This window comes from Melospiza georgiana, chromosome 1 (assembly GCF_028018845.1).
Source record: "Melospiza georgiana isolate bMelGeo1 chromosome 1, bMelGeo1.pri, whole genome shotgun sequence".
NCBI lineage: Eukaryota > Metazoa > Chordata > Aves > Passeriformes > Passerellidae > Melospiza > Melospiza georgiana.
In genome coordinates this window covers 69,045,957-69,068,807 of record NC_080430.1, presented here as the reverse complement: position 1 = coordinate 69,068,807, position 22,851 = coordinate 69,045,957, and the positions used below count along the sequence as shown (strand labels likewise).

Sequence of the window (22,851 nt, the reverse complement as noted above, 5' to 3'; positions counted from 1 at the left end):
AAGCAGAAACAGTGTTTTCTGAGTGACAGAAACTGGACCAAGATAATGCTGGTAAAAATGACACTGAGTTGAAAGAGGTAAAAATGCTTTGTCACCACTCATTTTTTCCCATATGTTTTCCTGGAAGAGCACATTTCTGAGACCATGTCACTGGCTTTATTCACAGAGATAAAATGGGAAAAACGATATCTTTATTGTACTTTCCTATCTCTAAATAAATTTGATTTGATAAAGGTACTTGGCCATCAGGTTCCTGTTCCTTCTCTGTGTAATTAATGTGATTGCTAATGAAAGCCCATTAAGAAAGAAGCCTTTGCTTGTCACTGGACAAAGGAGGATGTAAAAGCACTTCATTGTTCCTGCTCTGAAGGAAAACAATTTGCCACAGCCAGACCCCCTCCCAGCAGTGCCAAGCCCATGGTAATTTATTACCTCTGGATGTCTGATTCCAAGCGAAGGGAACTGAAATGTCATACCTTCATTCACAACACCGTCTCATGGAATTATTTTTTCCGGATTCCTGGGAAGTTGAAATATTTGAGAAGAATATCAGGAACTGTTGTTTTAGCCTGTTTGGTGAGTAGATAATTGCCTTCCAACTCTATTCTTTCAGGAAATGATGTGAGTGTTGCATTGTTCCTAGACAGGGGCAGCAATGTTTTTTAACAAGACACACACATACATATTTTTAAAAGAAACAAAACACAATAAAAACTTGCAGTCTAAGCCACTGTACTGAACCAGACTTTTTAAATCTGGCAGAGATAAGGGGTTGGCCCAGACAGCATGTCCACATTTCACATAACTCAGAGCATTCTTTAGAAGGGATGTAAGCAACACTTTTTGTTGAAGTACAAAAAAAAAGGAAAAATTTCAAACAAAACCTTTTATGATGTGAGAGTAAAAAGCTCATTATGTTAAGTGATATCAAGCATGACCAGAAAAGACCCTAGGGAGAAATTACACTTTCTTTATTGGATTCTGTGGGACAAACCAGCCTGGGAACTTGAAGGAAGGCGCACGTGGAAATCACATCATATATGAAGAATAATTCCTTACCGTGTGAAAATTATTTGGAAATAGTTTTCAGCTAAGGTTTCTCTTTCTGGCAGCCTTTACAAAGGGAGCACACTGAGGCAATGACCTACAGTAGCACTGATACAATGGCTGCTGGATAACCTCCTCACAGAGGTATGTGGTCTTAGTCCAGTTCCGTGTCAGCAGGGAAAATATAACAAGGACTGAAACTTGTAAGAACAAGGGCTCAGTTTGAGCCTCTTTCTTTATATTGACTAAGGATAATAGTGAAAATTTAACACAGTTAAACATCAAAAGAAAAAAGGTAACACAGTTAAATTTTCACCATTTTTCAATTAAATTTCATTTTTAATTGAAGTAAAATTGGGCCTAGAAAGGGTGTACTATTTCTTCTAAGGGAGAGGAGTTTAAGGACTAAGGGACAGCATGCAGGAACTCTGCTATGGCTTTCCATGCTCCAGGTTGACCACCACACATTTCTTGAGGACTTATGTCTTCTAAAAACAAACTGGAGGTAGATTTTTGCATTTAGTAACCGTGTGCTGATGGTGACCACCTCAGCGGTAAATACAAACTTTACAACAACCTGATGAAGGGGCGGCATTTCCTCCCTTTCCTCAACATCTGTCTAAGAAACAAAAGTCAATAATTAGACAGTTTTATTACATAATATTCTATCTGTTTGTGGATGTTTTAAAGGAAATTGTATTTGCTATATCATCTGCAAGTCACAGCTGCAAGAAAGTTTCAAAACACAATGCATCCTGGTCATCCCAAATTTATTATTGTTTACATGTGTATATATTTTGAGATTTGGTGGTTTTGTTTTTTGTGTCTTTTTACAACCAGTGATGGTAGCCAGTGATTAGGCTACTTGTCCTGGATACATGGGTACACAACAATTTTTAAACAAAATGAGAGAAAGGTGCTGTCCTACACTAGATGTCTGTGCAATATTTGTATTCTGTATAAGGTGCCTCAGACAGCAAATTCATCACATTGGCTGATAAAATGAGCCTCTCTAAACTTGTTCAAGACACAAATATCAAAATCCTGTTAGCTTCAAGTACTTTGTGATTCCAGAAAATTTTCCACTCTGGCAATGTATTGCAGGCTGCTTATTTTAAAACAAAAATTGAATCCTTAGGACTTTGAGAGCTTGATAGTTAACTCCTTCTTAGGATTCCAAAAGTTAATTTATTGTTTGAACCTAAGCTGCTACCTAGGCCTACTGCTGTAATTTTACTTTACAATGTTGAACATTCATTGTTTAGTAAATAAATGATGCTCAATTTTCTTTCAAATCAGTGCATTGGAAGGATGCACAGTATTTCCCATTTACGTAATTCAGCTTAGAAGGTTTCTAGTTGACATAGTAAATATTGGAACATATTTAGAGCCATCTGGAGAGGGGATTTTCAGGAACCGGAATTTATTTAATGAGGGCTAAAAACATCTGGAAAGGACAAACTTGTGTCCACTCATAAAGGACTTCCTATGACCTCAAGCAATCCTGAACTAAATTTCCCAGGGCTAAAGCTACTGAAAAGTGCTGTGCATATTCTAGAACACATCGTAGCAAGAGGCATTTTCGCATATCCTGGTTTGGGAAAGCACTGAATAGGGACCATCCCACAAGCTTTCTGAATCAAGTTGGCAAATTTATTTCACAATTAATTTAAAGACAAGTAAAAATGCTTATCCAGTTCCTGCAACATTTCCTGCAGCAAGAACAAAGGTTTGGGGTTTTTTTTCCCAGATTAAAGAATATTGGGACCATGTGTCATGAAATGCTGGATGAAATTGTAGAGTATGTCCATCTCAAAATGTTAGTAATGAGTTCCAAGCAAAAGCCATTAATAGTGCTTTGGTTCCCACTAAATTCCATCACATCACATTTAATGCAATGTCTGATAAAAAACAAAAGTAATAATAATAATAATAATAATAATAATAATAATAATAATAATAATAATAATAATAATAATAATAATAATAATAATAATTATTATTATTATTATTATTATTATTATTATTATTAATAATAATAATAATAATAATAATAATATATATACTCAATTGCAGGTCTCCTTGTATCTACCCAGTGTCTCATTAGTTGGGAAGACTGAGGAAATGCAAGGTTTTAGTTTAAATTAGTGTTTTAAGATACAGTACAGTTGTCTCAAAAGCTCATCTTGAAAGGGTTGTCTTTTTCTTCACCATATAAGAAATGATGTTAAATAAAAATCTGAACATCTATGTTCTGATTTGGCCCAGACTAAGCATAGAAGGTGCCAGACTGAAACTTAGCTGGATAGCTCTAAATGACTTCTAGTTAGGAAGTATAAGCTTGAGATGAGATTTTCAAAGCTACAGCTTTACACCCTAGCAGGACTTCTGCAAGGTTTTCTTCTTTCTATTGCTCACAATTATCTTGAGTAAATGTGTTCCTACTTTGCTCATTGCTTACATATGAAAGCAAAATTGTACACTGCAGAACTGGAAGGAACATGGATATGGAGTAATGTACTTCTACAGGATTTCTTTTTACCCCCTATCTTCAAAATAGACTCTGATGCTATTGACTTCCGCCTTCTCTTCTAAGTGTCTACGTTATCTGGATTTTTTGAATAATCTTTGACTATTAAGCTATTTATGAAAGTTGTGGTAATCATTAATATCCTACTACAGCTGCTGCAATTCCATCTTCCTGCAAATTCTGCTGCACCTTGACACACAGACCAAAGCTTGCCTGAGAGAACTGGGCATACTGCATCTTTAATACTTTGAGAAGTCCATTTCATTATAAGCAATTAAAATAACTAATCTGTTTTAAAAATGTGCGGAACAGTAATTTGGTTCAAAAATTTTATTTGTAGAAGATCCCATTTCCTTTTCATGGCACAACCCCCTTCGACGAAATTTTGCATCAAATCTTCAGAAAACCTGATCCATTAAAACCAACAGTAGTGTTGGAATGCAGCTCTTCAAAGTTTTAATTTCCAGCATTTGAGTCTGCGATTATAATACATTTTAATTAGAAGGCAAAAGAACTGCAGACACCATTGTTCATATCAGCAGCAAATATTACATAAATAACTTTAAGTGTCCTGTTCTAATGGGGCAAATGCCACTGGTAAGTAGTGTCACTCTAAAGTATGTGGCTTCATCCACCAAATGTCTTCTACTTACACAGAACACTGTGTAAGTTACTGTGTTACAATTGAACATTGTAAAGCATTTATGTTTCACACCTCGTATAAACCAGGCTTCCTCGTCGTGCTCCTTCTCCAGACTACACTGACACCTGCTGGGGAACTTCTGTCAGCCTCAGAATCCACATCCTTGAGATTATCATCAGCAATTTTCAACTCGGCAATGAACTGATTCAATTTTCTGCCTGATTATGCCATGTATCTGCTGTATAGTTTGGCTTGTGAAAAAAAAAACCCACAATTTTTGAGGAAAGATCTAACAAGCCATAAATTATCAGAGAAGATGTGATGTTCCAGTTGTAACGATCTTCCTTTTCTTTAAAATGCATTATCTAGTGTCACCACGGAAAGAAGCAGAGGAAGAACACACGAATCAGCCCCCTCCCTCATTCCTAGGAATAAAACAATGTGGTAGGCCTTAGATATAAAACACTCCAAGAGCAGTACTTAGCTTTGTTGTTAACATAAGGCAGTTAATAAAAAAAAACCCAAACCCTTATATACCTGTTCATTTCCTCAATTTGTTATTGCTCCTAAGCAGGGGCAGATTTCATACAGCAGTTCCAAGGAAGACACCAGCTTCTTGCTATGTGTTTGTTAGAACAGAAAAACTCAGAGAATATTCCAGTGGTTACGTGACATCCAACCCCACTTTCAGTTCCAAAGAACTTTTCAACAAAATAAGCAGCACTAATAGTAAACAAAAAGTTATACACATAGTCTGGTACGAAAAGGATTGCAAAACTCGCCTTTCATACTGGAAGTTAAGATTGAGGACCTTTTTCAACTCCTTTGTTGGAATCCAATGCAAACTTCTATCAGGTTTAAGAGGGGCTAAACAAATCCTCGAGATTTTTAAAGCTATGGAATTCAGTGATGTAAAATTGCAAGTATAAGGTGAAACACTTCCTTCATGCACCAATGGCATAAAACCAAATATTAAAGCATTGATTTTTCTATCTCCCAAATAGCTGAGACTGTGAATAACAAAGTCTGGAATTTTGAAAAGAAAGTTGCACTGTGGAGAACTATTGTGTTCAGACAGACCACAGTCCCACTTTGATAAAAAAATTCTGAAGACAGAAATCTTTATCAGTCAGACATACTGAGATAGTATTGGACACATCAGGTATTGGTTGAGATTTTTTTTAAGCATTTGGACAGAAAAAAAGGTTTTCCTATAAATGTTGACAAGCTGCTTCAAAGATGATTAAACTTTTCCAAGCACCTACAGCATATCATGCGAAAAAGGTGAAAGTTACTAAATGAAATTATTTCAGGAACAGATATTTTTCATTTAGTCCGCACAATAACATTGACAAAGAGGTAGACAGATTTTCAAGAAGTGTGTTTTCAAATGATCTCCAGCATAAAGGATTCTTTAGCATAAAACATCCTGAAAGAGCAACACATTTTCAGTGCTAGTACTTATTAAGCTTTCAAAAAAATCAGGAGCACACATCCCAGGTTTTGGAAATGCCATTTTATTTTCCAGTGAATATCCAAATGTAACACTTGCATCATTGTTTATCAACCATCAAATTGATGAAATACTAAAAGCTCCAGTGCACAGTTAATTAGATATCTAAATCGTAATAAAAAATATCAGTGCAAAAATAAAAATTAATTCAGTATGCAGTTAAATGCATTTTGTTAGAAAGATATTTGGGCTTTGAGCACGTATACATCAAATTATCTGGTAAGAGAAGCCACTTTCAGTCTGTGCTCCAAACAAAACTATTCCACACCCAGTTCTAAAGACAGGCAAGAACTAATTTCTTCTTTTTAAATGAAAAGTCTGAGCTTAGTTACAACATTCATCATGGGTACACAAGCTGAGAAATATTACAGAAGTCACCCTCTATTCAGATAGGAGTTGTTCAAAAAAGAGGCTTTCCTATTTTTCATATGTGGGATCCTTTGGAGACATCTATGTTTTTTCCATTCAGAACAGAGAATTAACAACATTCCAGTGTGCCCCAGTGTTGGCAAATCCTCTTTCAGTCCAGATACACAATGATGATTGATGAAGCTGTTGGGACCACGGTAGCAGGCAGAACAGCTTGGCAGGAATTCAGTGTTATTGAAAGAAATCTCATATACTTATTCCATCTCCTCTACTAACTTTATTCACACTATCAACATGCTGCCAGGAATGGAGCCTTGAAACCAAGCCATAAACTTAGACAAGCAACCCTTGTTGGTGTATTACTGCTGCAATACAGGTAAAGTGTAAATTCTGTTTATTTTTACCTGTTTCCATTCTCCATTAGACACCAGCTAAATTATGGAAAGATATTTCCTGCATTAACGGTTAGCTTGCAGCAAATTTCATTAAGGTACTATGTCTCATTTTCCTCAGTTAATGAACTGATTGAGTTAACTTCTTCAGTTGCACTGCTGGTAACTGCAAGTTTGGGATAAAGGAAAGCAGCGCAGGAGAGTATTTCACATATGCTGTAAAAGTTGGTAAGAAAGAAGATCAGTACTACAGGCATTTAACCACTAATCTGCTCATTTGTTATGCTGATAAAGAAACAAAAATCTTCCCTCATTTCTTCATAAAAGTTCTGACAAGCTTATCCTAAGTAAACCAACAGCATGCCAAATATTTAAGGTAAAACTGTACTAGCTATAAAGCTAATACAAAGACTGATATGCTTCTCATGATCACTTTTTTAGCTTGTTTTGGCTTTGCTTAGAACAGTAAAAGAGACGCCTGAGACATTTACAGGGAGAAAAAAAGAAGGAATTGTTGACCAAGCTTACCTTACACATTTTTTGTTAACAAAAACTATTCAAATTGCAACTCTCCTTCATAATACTGAACATTCAACCCAAAAGTTTAAATTACAATTGGATTTAAAACTCTGTTGAGATCTTTCACTGGTTAATCTTCAAAGTAAAACATTCCATGAGACAAGTTTATTTTCTTGAAATCTACAAGCAGAATATAGAGTTTTCCCAGTGACTTCTCAGCTAACTATGGCTGGAATCTATTAACCTACTTTTTGGGAAAGGGCTGTGGCTGCACACCAGGATGGCTGATATTACATTAGTCTGTGTTTTCCCAAATGATATGATACTCTGCTGATGGGAGAGAACTCCAGTTTGCAACTCCCTGAGCTTGATGTAGTCACACAATTTTCAGCTCCAGCTTCCAACAAACAAAGAAATACTGGCATTCCACCTGCCCTGAACCAAAAAAGCATAGATAGGCACTTAAGTTGAAAGTATGCAAAACATTTCTTCCCATACCAAGACTGTAGAGGAAATCCTCCTTTTTTCTATCAGCTTCAGCTTTCCAAAAGAGCCTCAATTTAAGTCAGAAGCAACTGAGCATGGCACAAATCCAGCATTATTGAAAAAGGTGTTAAAAAGAAGCGTATTTGGCCAGTTCCTTCTCCATCTCTGCATATTGCTCTTTGAGGCGCTCCATCGCCTTTCTGTGCTCTTCGTCCACCTCCGCGCGTTTGTTCTGCTGTTCTCTCATGAACTCCTCCCAGTGAGCAATGCACTTCTCCTCACGAGCCATCATCTTGTCTGCCTGAAGCTGACAGGAGGAAAACAGGAAGCTTTTAACCATCATTTCCATAGGAAAACAGGGGGGTTAATGAGAGCAACACAATGTTAAACTATCTGGAAACTAGCACGAAGACATAAGGAAAGGAGGAACTAAAGAGAAAACATTTATTTTTGTATAGCCAATCCAAAACAAGTGGTAAAATGTCTGCAATACTATTAATGTGATTGCATTAGCAATGATGCTATTTCTATAAAATATTATAACAGAGATATTAAATGTTTTGAAACTGGCAGCTAGTGTTTCTGCTTTAGCCAGCTAGCTCTCACTGTGATTAATGTCTTCCTTTATAAATATGTTAGTTTTCCCCTCATATTTTCCTACTGCTTGGCTTTGGTAAGTTTAATTCCATTCACTATCTTATCTTGAAAAAAAAAAAAGTCTAGATATCTAGAAAAAGAGATCCCAGACACATCCAATGCACATGACAAAACACAATGTAATTCTGTGGATTGCTTGGGAGCTGTATTGACAGTCTGGCCCCCTTATATTACAAGCGCAGAAGCCAAAATAAACCTAGGCAGCTGTTCTTCTATTTGCTCCATGTCCCAGCAAAAAAGAGGATTAATCCTTCTTTTTCTCTCTCCTTTTCAGTGTATTAGCAATAACTGTTTCTGATGTGTGGCATTTTTGTCAACTAAAGGCACTGGGAACCCATTTATGTATTCTTAAACCCATTTATGTATTTTTATATTTCTGCTGTTCTTCAAGATCACACAGCAGGGGCTAAATAAACGACTTTTTTCAGTGCAGCTTTTGATACACTTTAACGACATTGTGTCAAGATCCATTTTGTTTGCACCCAATGCAGTAACATCTCCCGACAAGATACACAAGTGTACACTAACAGTTTGACAGGTGCGCTACTTTGTATTCAACAGGTTTTGAAACATGGAACTTTGGAAACATTTGAAACTTTTTGACACAATTACACATCACCTACCCAAAACTAACAATGCTTTCTGCCAAAATCTTATTATTTTTTCAGAACACATAATTTCAGAAAAGTAAGAAAAAGGTATTTCTCCTCAAGTGGCTGCACTACAATGACACCTTTTACCTATATTTTTTAACAAGCTACCTACACGTTACTACTCTCATTTGGAAAGTTTCAAGCCAGAAAGTTGTACTATGCAAACTTTAAGAAATGCTATGAATCCTGGATACCTATAACTACTCTTCCACTACACATTAAAAGAAAAAAAAAGAGTGGAAACATCCAGCTAATATTTTAAAAAAAGAACAGTCACCATTCTTACTAAGTGACTGTTCATTTTCTAAGTTATAAATTTCTTATTAAAGTTTTACCTCAAACAAACAGTAGCAGAACTGTAAGAATTTCCTACTCTCCATGAGTATCTGCTCTCCTGTCAGACACAAGCAAACTCTGTCAGTGCTCAGACATGTGCTGTTTGCCCAGTACCAGCGCTCAATTGCAACTGGACTGCCCATCTTCATCAGTTGCAAAAAAGGAAAGAAAAACATGACTATCAGCTTACATCCATGAATGCACAGCCTGTTTTGCTTGATAGCCATGGAAATGTCTTTGGTTTTTCCTGAACTAAATTATAATCAACAGCATTTTGCAAGTAAAGAGATAACACAGGAATACAATATAGAAGTAGGATTGGGAATACATGAAACTAATTTAATGTATAATTTTCCAGGTTTTACATTTAGAGCACATGTATTTCAAATAAGCAAAGTGTGTAGCCAACTGAAAAGGTTCCAATGATTCGCATGTTCCTATAATATACCTCTTCATTAAATAACCCATCCACAAGTGAAAAAAAACACTTCCTTTTCAACAAGCAATATATATAATACGGTCAATGTTCTAAGCTAACTAGGAAAGATTTACATTTCCATTCTGGTAGGTTAGTAGATGTTTTTTGTTCCACAGAAAATAAGCTTTTTTATATTTAAGCTTTCCCTGTATGTGACAAATGTTATAGTCTGAGCTAGGAGGAAAAATAAAGCAAAGGAAATAAAAAATAGTTTCCATATATCAGGAGATTGTAGAAAGAGTTAGCTAGATCATTAACTTTGCAGTGAGCATTTTATAAGTGCAGAAATCACCCCAAGAGAAGTTTTACTGCCAGTATATAAGGTACAGAAAAATATGTTTTTAAGTTTATACTGAAGGCACACAAACTTGCTGTGAAGCACAAAACTCTTAGATCACAAAATAAAAATCCATCCATCTATCCTTTACCTTTCTCGCTTCACACTCCCTCTCTTGGAGTCTATGGATCATAGCATTGGCAGCTTGCACTGAAACAAGAAAATGCAGGAGATCAGTCTGCTGTTGGAAATCAAAGAAACTTGCCTGAAAGGGATTTAGAAGATGCAAGGCTGTTGCAAGGTGAAGATTATATTCCACTGTGTCACTTAACTCTGCCAAGAATCACCTCTACTTGCAGAAAATGCTTCACACTTACAACTTTAACACTTATAAAAGTAAGCAGGCTTATTGCAGAGTTCAACCTTTGTGTGTTCTAGAAGCCAAAAGCAGGAAGGCAGTGAGGTCCTCTTGTGCCCACACTTTTAATGTTGCTGGAGAGCTGGAGTGCACTACTGAGCGCCTCAGAAGATATCAAAAACCACTCTCTAGTTAGCAAGTAGAAACAGGTGATCAAACTCTAACTCTTGAGTTAGTTGAGGGGTTTTTTTTTAAATTTTTTTTCCCCATCAGCTGTATATAGACTCCACATGTACATCTTTATGCTCTTTAACATCTTTATGAGTCCATCTCTTTTCTCCCTAAGACTAAGCCTGGGAAAACTTGTCAGTGGAAATAGGAACTGCATTCCTATGCACTTCTCCCCCCCAACACAGAATTAAATACACTAATTTCCCAAGCAGCAACTGATGCAGTCCTGGACAACTGGCTCACGCTGTTGCTGCTCCAGAGGTCCCTTCCCACTTCAGCCATTCTGAGATTCCATTACTGAAGATGCACTGCACAGCTGGCCATGAGAAAATCAGGGAGGAGCATCGAAGGTTCACCCCAGTTAGGTATTAGGATGCCTTGTTTGCATGACTAAGTTGTAAGTTTCAATGTTTTCCTGCAATCCTTTTGGTGTGGAAAGTACCATCTACCATTTGCTACTCTGCATATGCCAGATGTCATATAAATAAGTTATAGGAAATTAAATGCTTATACAACATGCCACACAAATTGTAACAAAATCCACAGTGGCATGTTTCAGCTGCATAAATTCAGCAGCTAAAGCTGTGTACCCACACTCTCTTAGAATCTCTTTTGAAGAAGCCATCCTGCTAAACGTAGTAAGGGAAAAAAAACACATTTAAAAACTAGTGCAAATTTCAAACATTTTTCTAAAATCTGAGCAGTAAAGAAATATATTAATAAGGATGAAACTAAAATTAACATGCAATTACTATTACTTCCCAATTTGTGACTGAATAATGATAATAATAATAAATTTCATAGCTATACAACAGTAAGTTTTATTTTAAAGGATTTAAGGGAGACAGTATTATGCACTCCTGTGGGAAAATTAAGAAACTTGAAGAAACTTGAACCATGCAACAGCATGGTTGCAACAAACCAGGAAACTGAAACTTTTGTCCATGGCTTTAGTCAATGTAGAACACTGTTCCTAAGTGAATATGAAAAGAATGAGCTAAAATAGCTTCTACTTAAACCAACAAAAAACTCTAATGTAATCTCAACAAGAGCTGATTGGCTGGACTACCAAGTATCACAAAACTTCCCTGTTGTTTCCTTTTCAAAGTTGCACAGAAGCGAGAACAAAGCACATAAAGAATAGAAAATTACACAAGAGTGGCAATTTTTTAACAGATTATACTTTGAATCCAAATTACTTAAATTACTCCTCAAAATGATCAAGAGCAATAAGAAGCAACCTGCTTACATCTCTTGAAGGTTTCACTCAGATTGTCCTGCATTGCCTGCTCACACTTTGGAAGAACACGTTCATTTGCATCAAAGATTGTATTTTTGAGATTTTCAAGTACTCGCAGCTCTCGGAGGCCACGTTTTTCCTGCCACAAAAATGAAAGAAAGTGAGTGGCTAACAAGGAATTCCACTTCACAAATTAGAGATGGTTTCCCAGCTGATAAACTAATAGCTTTATCTCAAAGACTAGACCATTGTCTATGGAAGTGTCACTCTACTTATTTAACAACAAAGATAAAATTGCCAAAAATAGACAGCAATGTTCCATTCATCACATTAAAACACAAAAATTCCTCTGAACGACTCCTCTGGCCCTTGTGAGAAAAGACAGTATCAACTATTTACACACTGTGGGGAAAAATGTCCTGTTGTGTATAGATAATTTACAGCATCTCTAAAACAACAAAGAGCAACAGAGCTTGAAAGCATTTCATTTTTATAACTCAGTTGGTTACTGGGAAATAACACAGTAGTGATTCTGCTTGCTTGATGTCTGACCTTCCATATTTAGTACGGCAGGAGGTGAAAACAACACAAGTAAAATTGTTTTAACTGAAGTAAAGCAATGAAATTGACTAAACAATAATATAACACAAGTCTTCTAGATCACTACTCACCATGACTAATTACAAGTACAGCAAGATCTTGTTTTATTGTCTAAATTTATGAAATAATCTATTTTTCTGAAGCCACAGCACTATTCTCACTCTGAATTTCACCAGCATTTTACTTTAGATAAAAACTCGACATAAACAAAAAATACTCTTTTACATTAAGTGGGACAGGGATCACCACACCCGTTTTAAAACTTCAGAAACAGAGCACAGGCAAGCAAAACTCCTTAATTAAACAGGTTCCAGATTTCCTGAATGCAAATCTCCATTCCTTGCACACTAGGTGCTTATCACTGAAAAAATAAGCATGTATCTCAAAGTTAGAAACAAATGGAATTTTTGAGTGCTGGTGGTCCTAACCCCACTTTAAAGAAATTCTGAATTGCAAAAATTTAAATAATCCTCTACTTTGCTATTTTCCCCCTATAAAAGTATAAACCAGTAACTAAATTTCAAAAAAAGATCTAATTTGTCTAAGAAACAGAACACGACTTCAGGTGAAACGAGACAAATACATGAATTATCAGCCTAAAGATACAAGTTCTAATTTTGTCCATGAGTTTAACATTTTCCTTCCTATGGAATGACATTTAAAACTACTTACTGTATCCGACAGCTTAGTTAGGGAAAGCAGAGAAAAGAAATAACTTCTGCCTCTCAAGCCCATATGATACAGATCTGATGAGAGTTTATTTCATATCCACATTTTGCTAAACCAGCAGAAACAAAATAGACCTGCTTGAAATATAAGCTACAATCTAGGTTGTGGGGGGGTGAGGGAGAAAGAGTTTAATGTCATTCAAATCAGGTCTGCATACTAGAATTTTGAGGTGTAGCTGCATTTTCAGCTACATTTTTAAATTCCACATCCTGTAAGAAAGAAAATCTATACAGAAACTGGTATCCTTTGCTGGTGAGGATTCAAATTTTCTAAACTTTTGCTGCCATCTTGTGGAAACCAAATTACACTTTCCAGGCAAAGGTGTACATAAACACTTCTACACATTCAGTATTTTAGCCTTAATTGCAGCCAATGAAATAACAGTTATTCAATTTTTAACTATTTTATTACTTTGCAAAAAGTGCTCCTTCTTCCCTTCCAGTAGTATAAGTTTCTCCTGTGTAATGAAAATAAAAACAAACAAACAAAAAACTGTGCTAGCTGAATCCAGCTGAGGCATGAAGTAGCTTTTCAAAGAGATGTAAACCCATGCTAGCCAACAATACTTTCCTTGAACCAACTGGATTTCTCTAAGATGTTAGGACTACATTATTCTCCAACATCAATATTCTTGCCAGTCTTGTGCAGGAAAAAAAAAAAAACAACAAAAAAACCACATCTTCTTTTCAAAAGTTTTAAAAGAAAAAGACCTAAATTACTGCCTTGTTTGCTAAAGATGCAGACATATACTACAGGTGTGTTATTTTTGGAAAAAAAATCCACGTCAAACCCTTTTGAAGAAAGTTGTGTACCTACTATGATATCTAAAATGATGCTAAAGCTGTTCAAAGTTTCAGACACTGCCAGCCTCGAATACTTCAAATTCTTACTTCATACTTACTTCTTACTTACAAATACTTACTTCAAATTCTTTAACAAAGTAACGTATTTCTCCCTGAATTACTGGTCGGTGATCCAGCAGTCTTGAATAGACTTCCCCAACATCTAGAAGATTAATGAAAGACAGAATTTTAGTTCTTCTCTCACTCTCACACCAGGCAACACGACACACACAGCACACTGTACCTCAGTGTGAGGAAAGACTATTGCTCACCAAGAACATACAAAACCAAAGGAGCATCAGAACAGAATTTTCAGAGTAACCTATGTATCCAGCAAACTGCCAGCTTACATAAAACACAACAAGCCAGATTCCAAAGACACCTTTCACTATTCCAGATGCCAAAGACACCTTTCTGGAAGGTGAACACTCTCCTCTACAGCTCAGCACCCTTTGCTTCAATCCTCTTTCTCCTTAGTACAGCTTCCATATCTGATTTTTAGTGCTGGTAAAAGACCAGAGCTAAACACGGCAGCTTAACAGAGATCCACAGAGTAAGTGTGGGAGTCTTCTGCAGCAAGAGACAGGAGGAATCCTCACTACAGAGAAAAACTGTCAATAGTTTCTTGTTTTCTAGGGCCAGACTTGAAATTGAGTCTTGAAAAAGAGTATTTACTATTTAAATATATGGGGAGAAACAGGCTTGCCTGTCGTAAAGAAAAAGCCTGCTAAATTGAAAAGCACTCTGAGAACATAGCAAGTACTGTTTCAAGACATATACAATGTAGTCCCAAAAAAAGACTTTAAGGTGGCACCGCCATCTCAAGGATGCGTTCTCCTGCCCCAGCCGATGGACCTGTCCTGTGGCTCTACTGTATCCACCTGTGTTTGTTCAACACCCTGAATCCCAGCACGTTCAAAACAGTGCAGAACGATTATTTAGAGATTCGGGAAAATCATGACTGCAGTAAATAATGCATGGGCTGAGAACGAACGGTTCAGAGCGCGGATTGACCACGACAAAACCTGGGTGAACAAGACCAAAAGTAAGAACTTCCCAGGAAACTCCATGCCTGTGGCAAGGGCCGCGGTGGCCGATTCGGCTCCCCGAAAAAAAGCCACAGAGACACCCAGGTTCCCAGTTCGGAGAGACGAGAGCCAGCAAGGCCTGCCGGGTGTCCAGCGTTAAACCCCAGCACACGCCCCGCACCTCGGAGGGCGGGAGGCCGCTGGAATCCCGGAGAGAGCGGGACGGTGCTGGGGGTGCCGGCACACTGCGGCCGCTCCCAGGCCCCCGGGCCGTCTCTCCGCCGCGGCCGCGGGGTTACACGGCGGGCTCGGCGCCTCCGCGGGCCCGCACCGCTCCCTCCTTACCCTTGATGATGGGCTGGATCGGGGAGCCGGCGGCCGGGGAGTCCCGTCTCCTGTCGGCGGGCGGCGGGGCCGCCGCGCTGCCGCGGCCGGGGGACGCGGGGCCGGCCCCGCTCATGGCGCTCGGCGGCCCCCGGGCAGCGCAGCCCGGGCCGCCCCGGCCCTGGCCCGGCCTCCGTCCCTTCCCGCAGCGCTTCCGCCGGGCCCGCTGCCGCGCCGTGAGCTCATCGCGGCGCGCCGGCCGCGGCGGCGGAACCGCCCCCAAGGAGCCCCGAGCGCTCCCGAACCTGCGGGCCTGGGGCGGCTCCTGTGGGGAGGGAGAGACGCGCACGGGTCCGGAGGGCATGGCCTGAGGAGGGCTTGAGGGAGTGCGGGTGTTAGCGTGAGGCAGAGGAGGCTCAGGAGAGACCTTACTGCTCTCCACAAACGCCAGAAAGGAGGGGGTTGCCAGGTAGGGTCGGTCGCTTCTCCCGGGTAATCAGTGACAGGACAGGTGGACGTGGCTTCAAAGTGTGTCTGGAGATGTTCAGGTTGGACATCAGGAGGAATTTCCCCACAGAAAGGGTTTAGATTAGACGCTGCAATTAGACACTACCCGGGGGAGGTGGCGGAGTCGCCATTCCTGGAGGTGTTTTAAGGGAAGATTGGAGGTGGCGCTTGGTCTACTCGGCATGGTGGAGTTTAGTCATAGGTAGAATTCGATGATCTCAGAGGTTTTTTACAATCGAATTGATTCTCTGATTCAGGAGTTATAGTACGAGACATACATTAACCCAGTTTGCTTCTAGGTGCAGCAAACGTGAATAACAACTGCCAGACACATGGGCTACAAATAAACAAAAACAAAATGAACAAATAAAAAAGAGCAGCAGACTCTTTTTACAACTATTTAAAAAGCAAAAAATGATGTAAACCCCCTGTACATTTCTTTTAAAATATTTTCAGAGTACAAGAGATGCTCTCAGTATGAGAAAGACTTGGAGCTCTTCCATGGAGAGCTACAAAACTGATCAGGGGACTGGAGCATTTTTTACAATGAAAGGCTGGGGAAACTGGGCTTGTTCAGCCCTGAGAAGGAACACCTGAGAGGGAACCTTATCGATGTCTATCAGCATCTGAAAGGAGGGTAACAAGAGGATGGAGCCAAGCTCTTCTTGGTGCCTATTACCAAGCAGTAGGACAAGAGGCAATGGGCAGAAACTGATGCACAGGAAATTTCACCTGAATATGAGGAAGAAGTTTTTTACTGTGCAGGTGACTGAGCACTAGAACAGAGTGTCCAGAGAGGTTGTGGAGTCTCCCTCCCTGGAAATACTTAAGTACCTTCTGGATGCAATCCTGTACCAAGTGCTCTGGGATGACCCTGCTTGAGCAGGGAGGTTGGACCAGATGAGCCACCATGGTCCCTTCCAACCTGACCCATCCTGTGATTCTGTGAGAGCATTAGGATATTCTCAATACACTTCCCCCCCCTCTTGGCCACTTATACATTACAGTATATTAACTTCTGTTTGTGACATCTTTCTTCTGCTACTCAATAAACTCAATAATTTCTAGATCAGGTTGATTCTATTTAGGCCATTGCATCTAAGTTTGTTTCTTCTTTTACACATTTTTTTTTAATCTGCAATAAATATCACACTTCTCAATGTCATTTTATGGTCAATAAAGAATAAATTGGACCACATTCTGCTACAGCTACTGCAGCCTTCAGTGTCCTGAAGGCTTCCTTCTTACCTGGAATACCGGAAAGGTGCCAGTTTAGCTGGAACAATTACTAGTTTATTAGCAGAAAACAGGACTAGTATGTATTCTTTGTTAGAAATTAGTTCTGCACATGTTCTACTCTGCGTAGCTTTTATAAATGGGAGCAATTGTGTGGCTCAGGAAAAGGGGGACTTTTTAAAAGCTATTTGAACTGACACAAAAAATGATTCTACTACTAAATCCTGTGCCACATAATAAAAGCTTGGAAACTGCTAATGGACATTACTATATGGGGTTTTTTTTGACAATGTCTATAATCTTCTACACTCAGGCTTAAAAATGAGTTAATTGGTTCTTACATTGGGAAGTGTTCAATACTTCAACTAACATTAATATTAAATTTAGCATAATTATATATTGTAAAATAGTTTTTCACTCCTTCACTGTTACATAGTCTGTATTACATTAATTAGGCAATTAGTAGATATAATAATTACTTTAAAAATAGTTCCCTTCTGCACTATCTATTTCCTGAAAGTGACCTGCTATTGCAACTTGTAAATTAGTATTTATGTCTTTCCACTTGATCCCAAACATGTAAGTATTTGATAATCACCAGTAAATTACAGTCATGCTCATATATGAATAATATCTGTAGGATATTCCAGCTGGCTTAATCATCACTACTAATTTGGGCTAGAACTGTACAAATCTTAATTTTACCCTTTCCAGCCTTCCTTTCATAGCCTCTCAGACAAGTTATTTGCCCCTCTAGGCCCTATGCTCCAGCATTTTATTTGTCAAAAAGGAAATCCTGTAGTTAAGCAGCTTTGTAACTGCTGCATTTCTAGGAAAGTTTTTACATCATGACTAGTGTCAGGTTCAGAATTAGGGGACTGCAACAAGGGCAAATCATGTGACAGATAGTTCCATTGGTTTCTAGGACTACTGTTCTGAAACCATTCCTCCTTTGTTTGAATAATGTTGGGTTTTGCTTATTTTTTTCTTTTCTTTTTTTTTTTTTTTTAAGAATATGCTATTTTTTGTATTTATGCCTGGTTTTGTTTTTTGTTCCCCTGCTTACTCTCATTGCCCAGTCAAGCTTATTTTCAAAACATATTTTAAAGAAATTAAGGAGGACTTAAAGAGGTGATGGCTATAAAAAGACAATACTTGTGGAGCCCCTAACCTGTCAGTTTGTAGAAAGTAGTCATCAAGTCACAAAAATATGGAAATAGCTATGGCTTGCAGCATGAAAATCAACATATGTAGTCATCATGTATTTTTTTGGAAGATAGGCTAAACAACCTCTGTCATTTTTGCCGTGCAATGGAACCCGCTTTCTCTTTTAGGGATCACCCTGCCGCTTCCCATTAGCATTAGCAGCACTCTGAATTGCAGAATCTTCAGCTGAACGTGCCGAGTCCTGTCATTTCCCCCACAGGCTGTCTGGCGATGATAATCCACGAAAGGATTATTTCATCCAAGTGGCGGTGTCCGAGTCAAATGCCGGCAACAGGCAGGAAAACCCAAACCTGTTGAGGCAGACATCTGCCCAGATGGGAGGAATCGGAGCGACGGCCCTTAAGAGGGCGAGGCGGGGGACATACTTTGTGCCAGCAGAATAAGTCCATGGGCTGCACCCGTGATGGGAGAGCAAGACCACGATGGTGATGGCTGGAAGTTTGCGGGCTGCGATGCCGATGCTGGCCAAAGCAGGCCCCGGGCTGGGCTCTTTGGAGCAGTGCCTTGTCACATTAGCCGGGCGGCCGCTGCGTTTGATGCTCAACCTGGACAGACAGGCCTGCCAGGCAGAAACTGCTCAGGCAGATGATGCTGGGGAGGACAAAAATTATCCAGCGCAAGACTGAGAAGACAGATGACACCCAGCAGGAACAGCAAGCCAAATCTGCAGAATCCACAATGCAGCTGGCTAGCCCGGGGCTACCTGCCTCTTTGAAGAGGAATAGACATCACCTACGAGCTGTCAAATTAGATCACCAGCCTGAAAATGCTGAAAGAGATTTAGTTCTTCCAACAGAGAAGGGAAAGTTTAATGGATGAAAATCTTCCTAAAGGGGCCAAGGTAGTGTGGGAGGGGAAAGGGGAATCCTTCAGATGCAGCAACAATGAAAAATTAATCACCTCCTGCCTGCCTGCAGAGTGAGAGATGGGATGCGTGGTGTTCTGTGGCAGCCACGCTGGCTGTAGTCACTACCAGTGTGGAAAATAAAGGCCACGCCTGCAGGAACATACACAGAGCAGCAACAAGTAATGCTTGCTACAAAATCGATCCCCCTTTCCAAATCTGTGATATGTTTATGTTGCCCTGGAGCTGGGCTCTGAGGTACCATACATCTCACATTCAAGACATGAAGCGGTGGGATACAAAGGCCCAGTCTGAATCTGAAAACTCTGCAAAGCAAGAGGTGCACGGTGGCATTTCCCCTTAATTTCCTTTGCAATATAATTCCAGCACAAAGAAAATGTGTGTAATCAAAGTCAATTTTGATAAATAGAAAAAAAAATATTAAGATTACCAACTGAGTAAGCATGTGCTCAGGTGTATGGTGAATATGAAACCTGGCATCTCCATCAGGGACAGCAGTAGCATGAGCCAATTATAGATGCAAAGAAGAAATACTGCTCTTAGGGGGAAAATATTAAATGTAGCAATCCATTAAGCAGCTGCATCACTGCAATTGCACTTTGAAGTTAAAGACTGTGAAACACACCAAAGATTAAAAGAGGTGATAAGATTAAAAACCAAAAGGGGAAAAAAATCAAATAGGCCTACTGATCCCTCTTTCTAGCAAAAAAAAAAAAAAAACAAAAAACAAAAAACAAACAAAAAAAAAAACCAAACCAAAAAGATAGAAAAAAATTACATACTAGGTTCTGTATATACATACAATCGTAAAATCAATTTGTGGCCATACCAAGCAAATCTACTTAAAAAATCTATTCCCAACTTCAACATTCATGTAGCAGACAGACCATAATCACCTGCAGAGATGCAAACAAGATGCTAGCAGATCAGAAAGATTATGAACACAGACTTCTGAATAGAAGAGCTTACACTGGATTTCTTAATAATGATTGTATAGTTCTATCTATTCTTTTATTTTCATCTCTCTCAGCTAATCGCTTTCTAAGTACTTTGTCCTCTTCCAAATCAACATCTGTCTTTTGATCATCTTTTGTTTTTTTAACCAAGCAGAAAATAAAAGACAGCTAAGTTCTACTACTCTTTCATCTGTAATGTTATTTGGGTATATTTCACAGACCAAACCACTTCTAAGACACATTTTCATTTAAAATAATGAATATAAATTAATGTCTTATTTGAATTGCAAAGTACATCTACATTAAACCTTACTTAAAGTGTCTCAGCTCCCTGCAAAGTAACTCAGGATCCACACTCACACTGAAGGGTCCATATTAATCTTCCATCAGCTATAATTGAAATTAATGTGTGTGTATGCATGTGAGAGTGAAACAAAGTGAAGTTATAGAATTATTTTATCCAGATATTCTAAAGCTGTAACACCTATTGGGACGTCTAAGGTGCACCTCCCCTTAAAAATCAGTTCCCCGTTTCGAGGCCTATGTGCTTCCAAAGATTCAGCCAGTAGCATGAAATTCCTGAGAGAAGGTCTACTTTAGTTTACAAATGTTTTGAAGAGGGCTGGATAGACCACAGAGAAGAAATACAAGATGGAAAAGATTAAAAATATGTGAAAATATCACCTCTTGCAGGCAAACAGCTAAGGTGTTTGCTAGGAGATTGGTAAAAGTTACACTTTCTACACAAAGAATCTTGGGAAATTCAATAGGTGCAAACCTATTCACAGCAAGGTGTGTGTGTGAGTGGGGGGGGAGGTAACAAAAGTGGCTGGATTGGACTCCTCCAAGCGTGAACCAGAAGTTACATCTTCTAACTCATTTTCTGTGTGAAACACTGGGATACCAGCCTGGAAGGTAAAGCACTCATGACCGGGAACAGGACAGAAAGCATGTTACACATTTAAGCTATCATAAATAATTTCTTTAGTTTTGCTGCTCAAAAGCCTTCATTTTGGTTCAATCTGAATGGTCAGATCTTCTTAGTCCCCAGGTCTAAACTGGAACTATTTTTTGTTTGTTCAGTGTAATCTTCCCAAAATTCTCATTCCTGCTCAGTCTTTCCTAATCCTGTATTAAACCTGGATTTTTCTATAAATTACTCTTGCCCAGTTACAAGTCTTAGAGCAAGAAACACCCCTAGAGACTTCAGAAGTCAAACTGAACACTAACTTAAAGGGGAAGTTACACACACAAAGACAACTAAAAATTATGAGCACATTTCTAACATATCTCATGCTATACTCAAACAGCTGTTTCAACCTGGTTGGTCTACAAGCAGTCATCTTGGCATCAAAGGAAAATGACAAAGGGCTAAGTGCAGGATTTCTCTGAACACTTACAATTATCATATTTATTTCAATGTTAAATTCTTCTGTTGCTGAAAGGTTGTCATGCAGCACTGTCTCACCATATGGCAACACACTCAAGTCCCAGGGGCACATACTTATAAGACCATAACATGTCAGGCCCCTTGAATAAATTAGAACAATTATGCAAAATAATAATACTGCAATGATGAGATACATTAACAAACGAAAGTGGTGCTGTTCATGAAATGCTGTGAAAATAAATTTCACACATCACTGTGGTCATCATCATCATCAAAATGCAAAGCAACAAAAGTAAAACATCACAGTGCCCTTCAGCAACTGGAGTTACAAGAACGGAGAAAGGGGTTGCAAGGGAGCAAAGTCTCTTTTACTAATGTTCAGTGAAAGTATAATAAAATATAACAGAAAGAGGAAGTAGCTTTAAAAGCAGCTGAACATTTACCCATGCAAACCCTTTACACAGACCATCAATGTTAATTTCAGAGCTCCCACTACACAACTCTTTTAAAATTATGAAGCCTAGTTGTAATATATATAGCTCATACAGTCTCAGACCGCCTCAAATAGAATTGTGTGATTTTTCAGAAGTTTTCTTACAGATTTATTTGTCCTTGATCAAAAGGCATTAGATAGAAAGGGGGAGAGGCGACAAAAATCAATACCATCTGGTTTTCCCAGTCATCTCTCTAAAGGCAAAGTCTCAATTCATCCTTCTTTGCTTTTAACCCTCTATCCCCTAAAGTTTCTCTAAGCAGGGGAAAGAAAATTGAATTGTGCTCAAGTTACGATATAATTAACAAATGCCTTTTAGATAGTAGGGAGTTAAATACTACTAATCCGCTTCTAAACATTTGATCTTTCTACTAGGTGAACTTTTTTTTAACATTTCAGCAGCAAGTAACACTTTTGTTCTACACCAGAGAAAATAAAACTGGCACAAGAGGCTAGGGGATACTGCAGCAGTAGCATGTAGCCAGCCTGAGAAATCCCAATACTTGCAAACAGCAGTTGTTTGGGATTTAAAAAAATATGACATTTTGTAGCATCATCTCTACAACAACCTAACTGAAAAGATGACAGTATTGTTCCCAGCAACATTTAGCTCTGGCTCAATTTCAGCATTCTCAGCTGTAATGGAAGCTATTTTCATGGTTGAAGGTTTGCATATTCACTTTAAAGAACTTAAATCATTCTCACTAGCAAAAGCATTGATAAAAACAATAAATCCGTAAGATGAACGTGAAACTTCCCTAACTAAATGCACTGATGATTCACACCTAGGCACCCACTCTGAAAAAGAAAATGGTTCACTACAGCAGAATTTAGTAGAAATGCAGGTATTTTTATAAGTATTACCATCACTTGCTGCCATACACGACGGAAAAAGCAAACTCACTTGAATAAATGCTACCAGGTA

The 22,851-nt window shown here is 38.6% G+C and overlaps 1 protein-coding gene across 1 annotated transcript; it reads right to left on the bottom strand.

Annotated features, from left to right (window-relative positions):
* Nucleotides 1-5,721: 5,721 nt before the first annotated feature.
* Nucleotides 5,722-15,388, bottom strand: BLOC1S5 (biogenesis of lysosomal organelles complex 1 subunit 5). The gene is made up of 5 exons (XM_058025990.1): nucleotides 15,274-15,388; nucleotides 13,981-14,063; nucleotides 11,739-11,868; nucleotides 10,052-10,110; nucleotides 5,722-7,806 (listed from the first exon to the last, which is right to left on the bottom strand). The coding sequence occupies exons 1-5, from the start codon at nucleotides 15,386-15,388 to the stop codon at nucleotides 7,627-7,629; spliced, it is 567 nt and encodes a 188-aa protein (XP_057881973.1). The 3' UTR covers nucleotides 5,722-7,626.
* Nucleotides 15,389-22,851: the final 7,463 nt, after the last annotated feature.

Coding starts and splice junctions, on each gene's coding strand:
- BLOC1S5 (XM_058025990.1), bottom strand. CDS start 15,388: ATGAGCGGGGCCGGCCCCGCGTCCCCCGGCCGCGGCAGCGCGGCGGCC. Junction 14,064..15,273: donor GATCCAGCCCATCATCAAGG/GTAAGGAGGGAG, acceptor TTAATCTTCTAG/ATGTTGGGGAAGTCTATTCA. Junction 7,807..10,051: donor GGGAGTGTGAAGCGAGAAAG/GTAAAGGATAGA, acceptor TCCTCCTGTCAG/CTTCAGGCAGACAAGATGAT.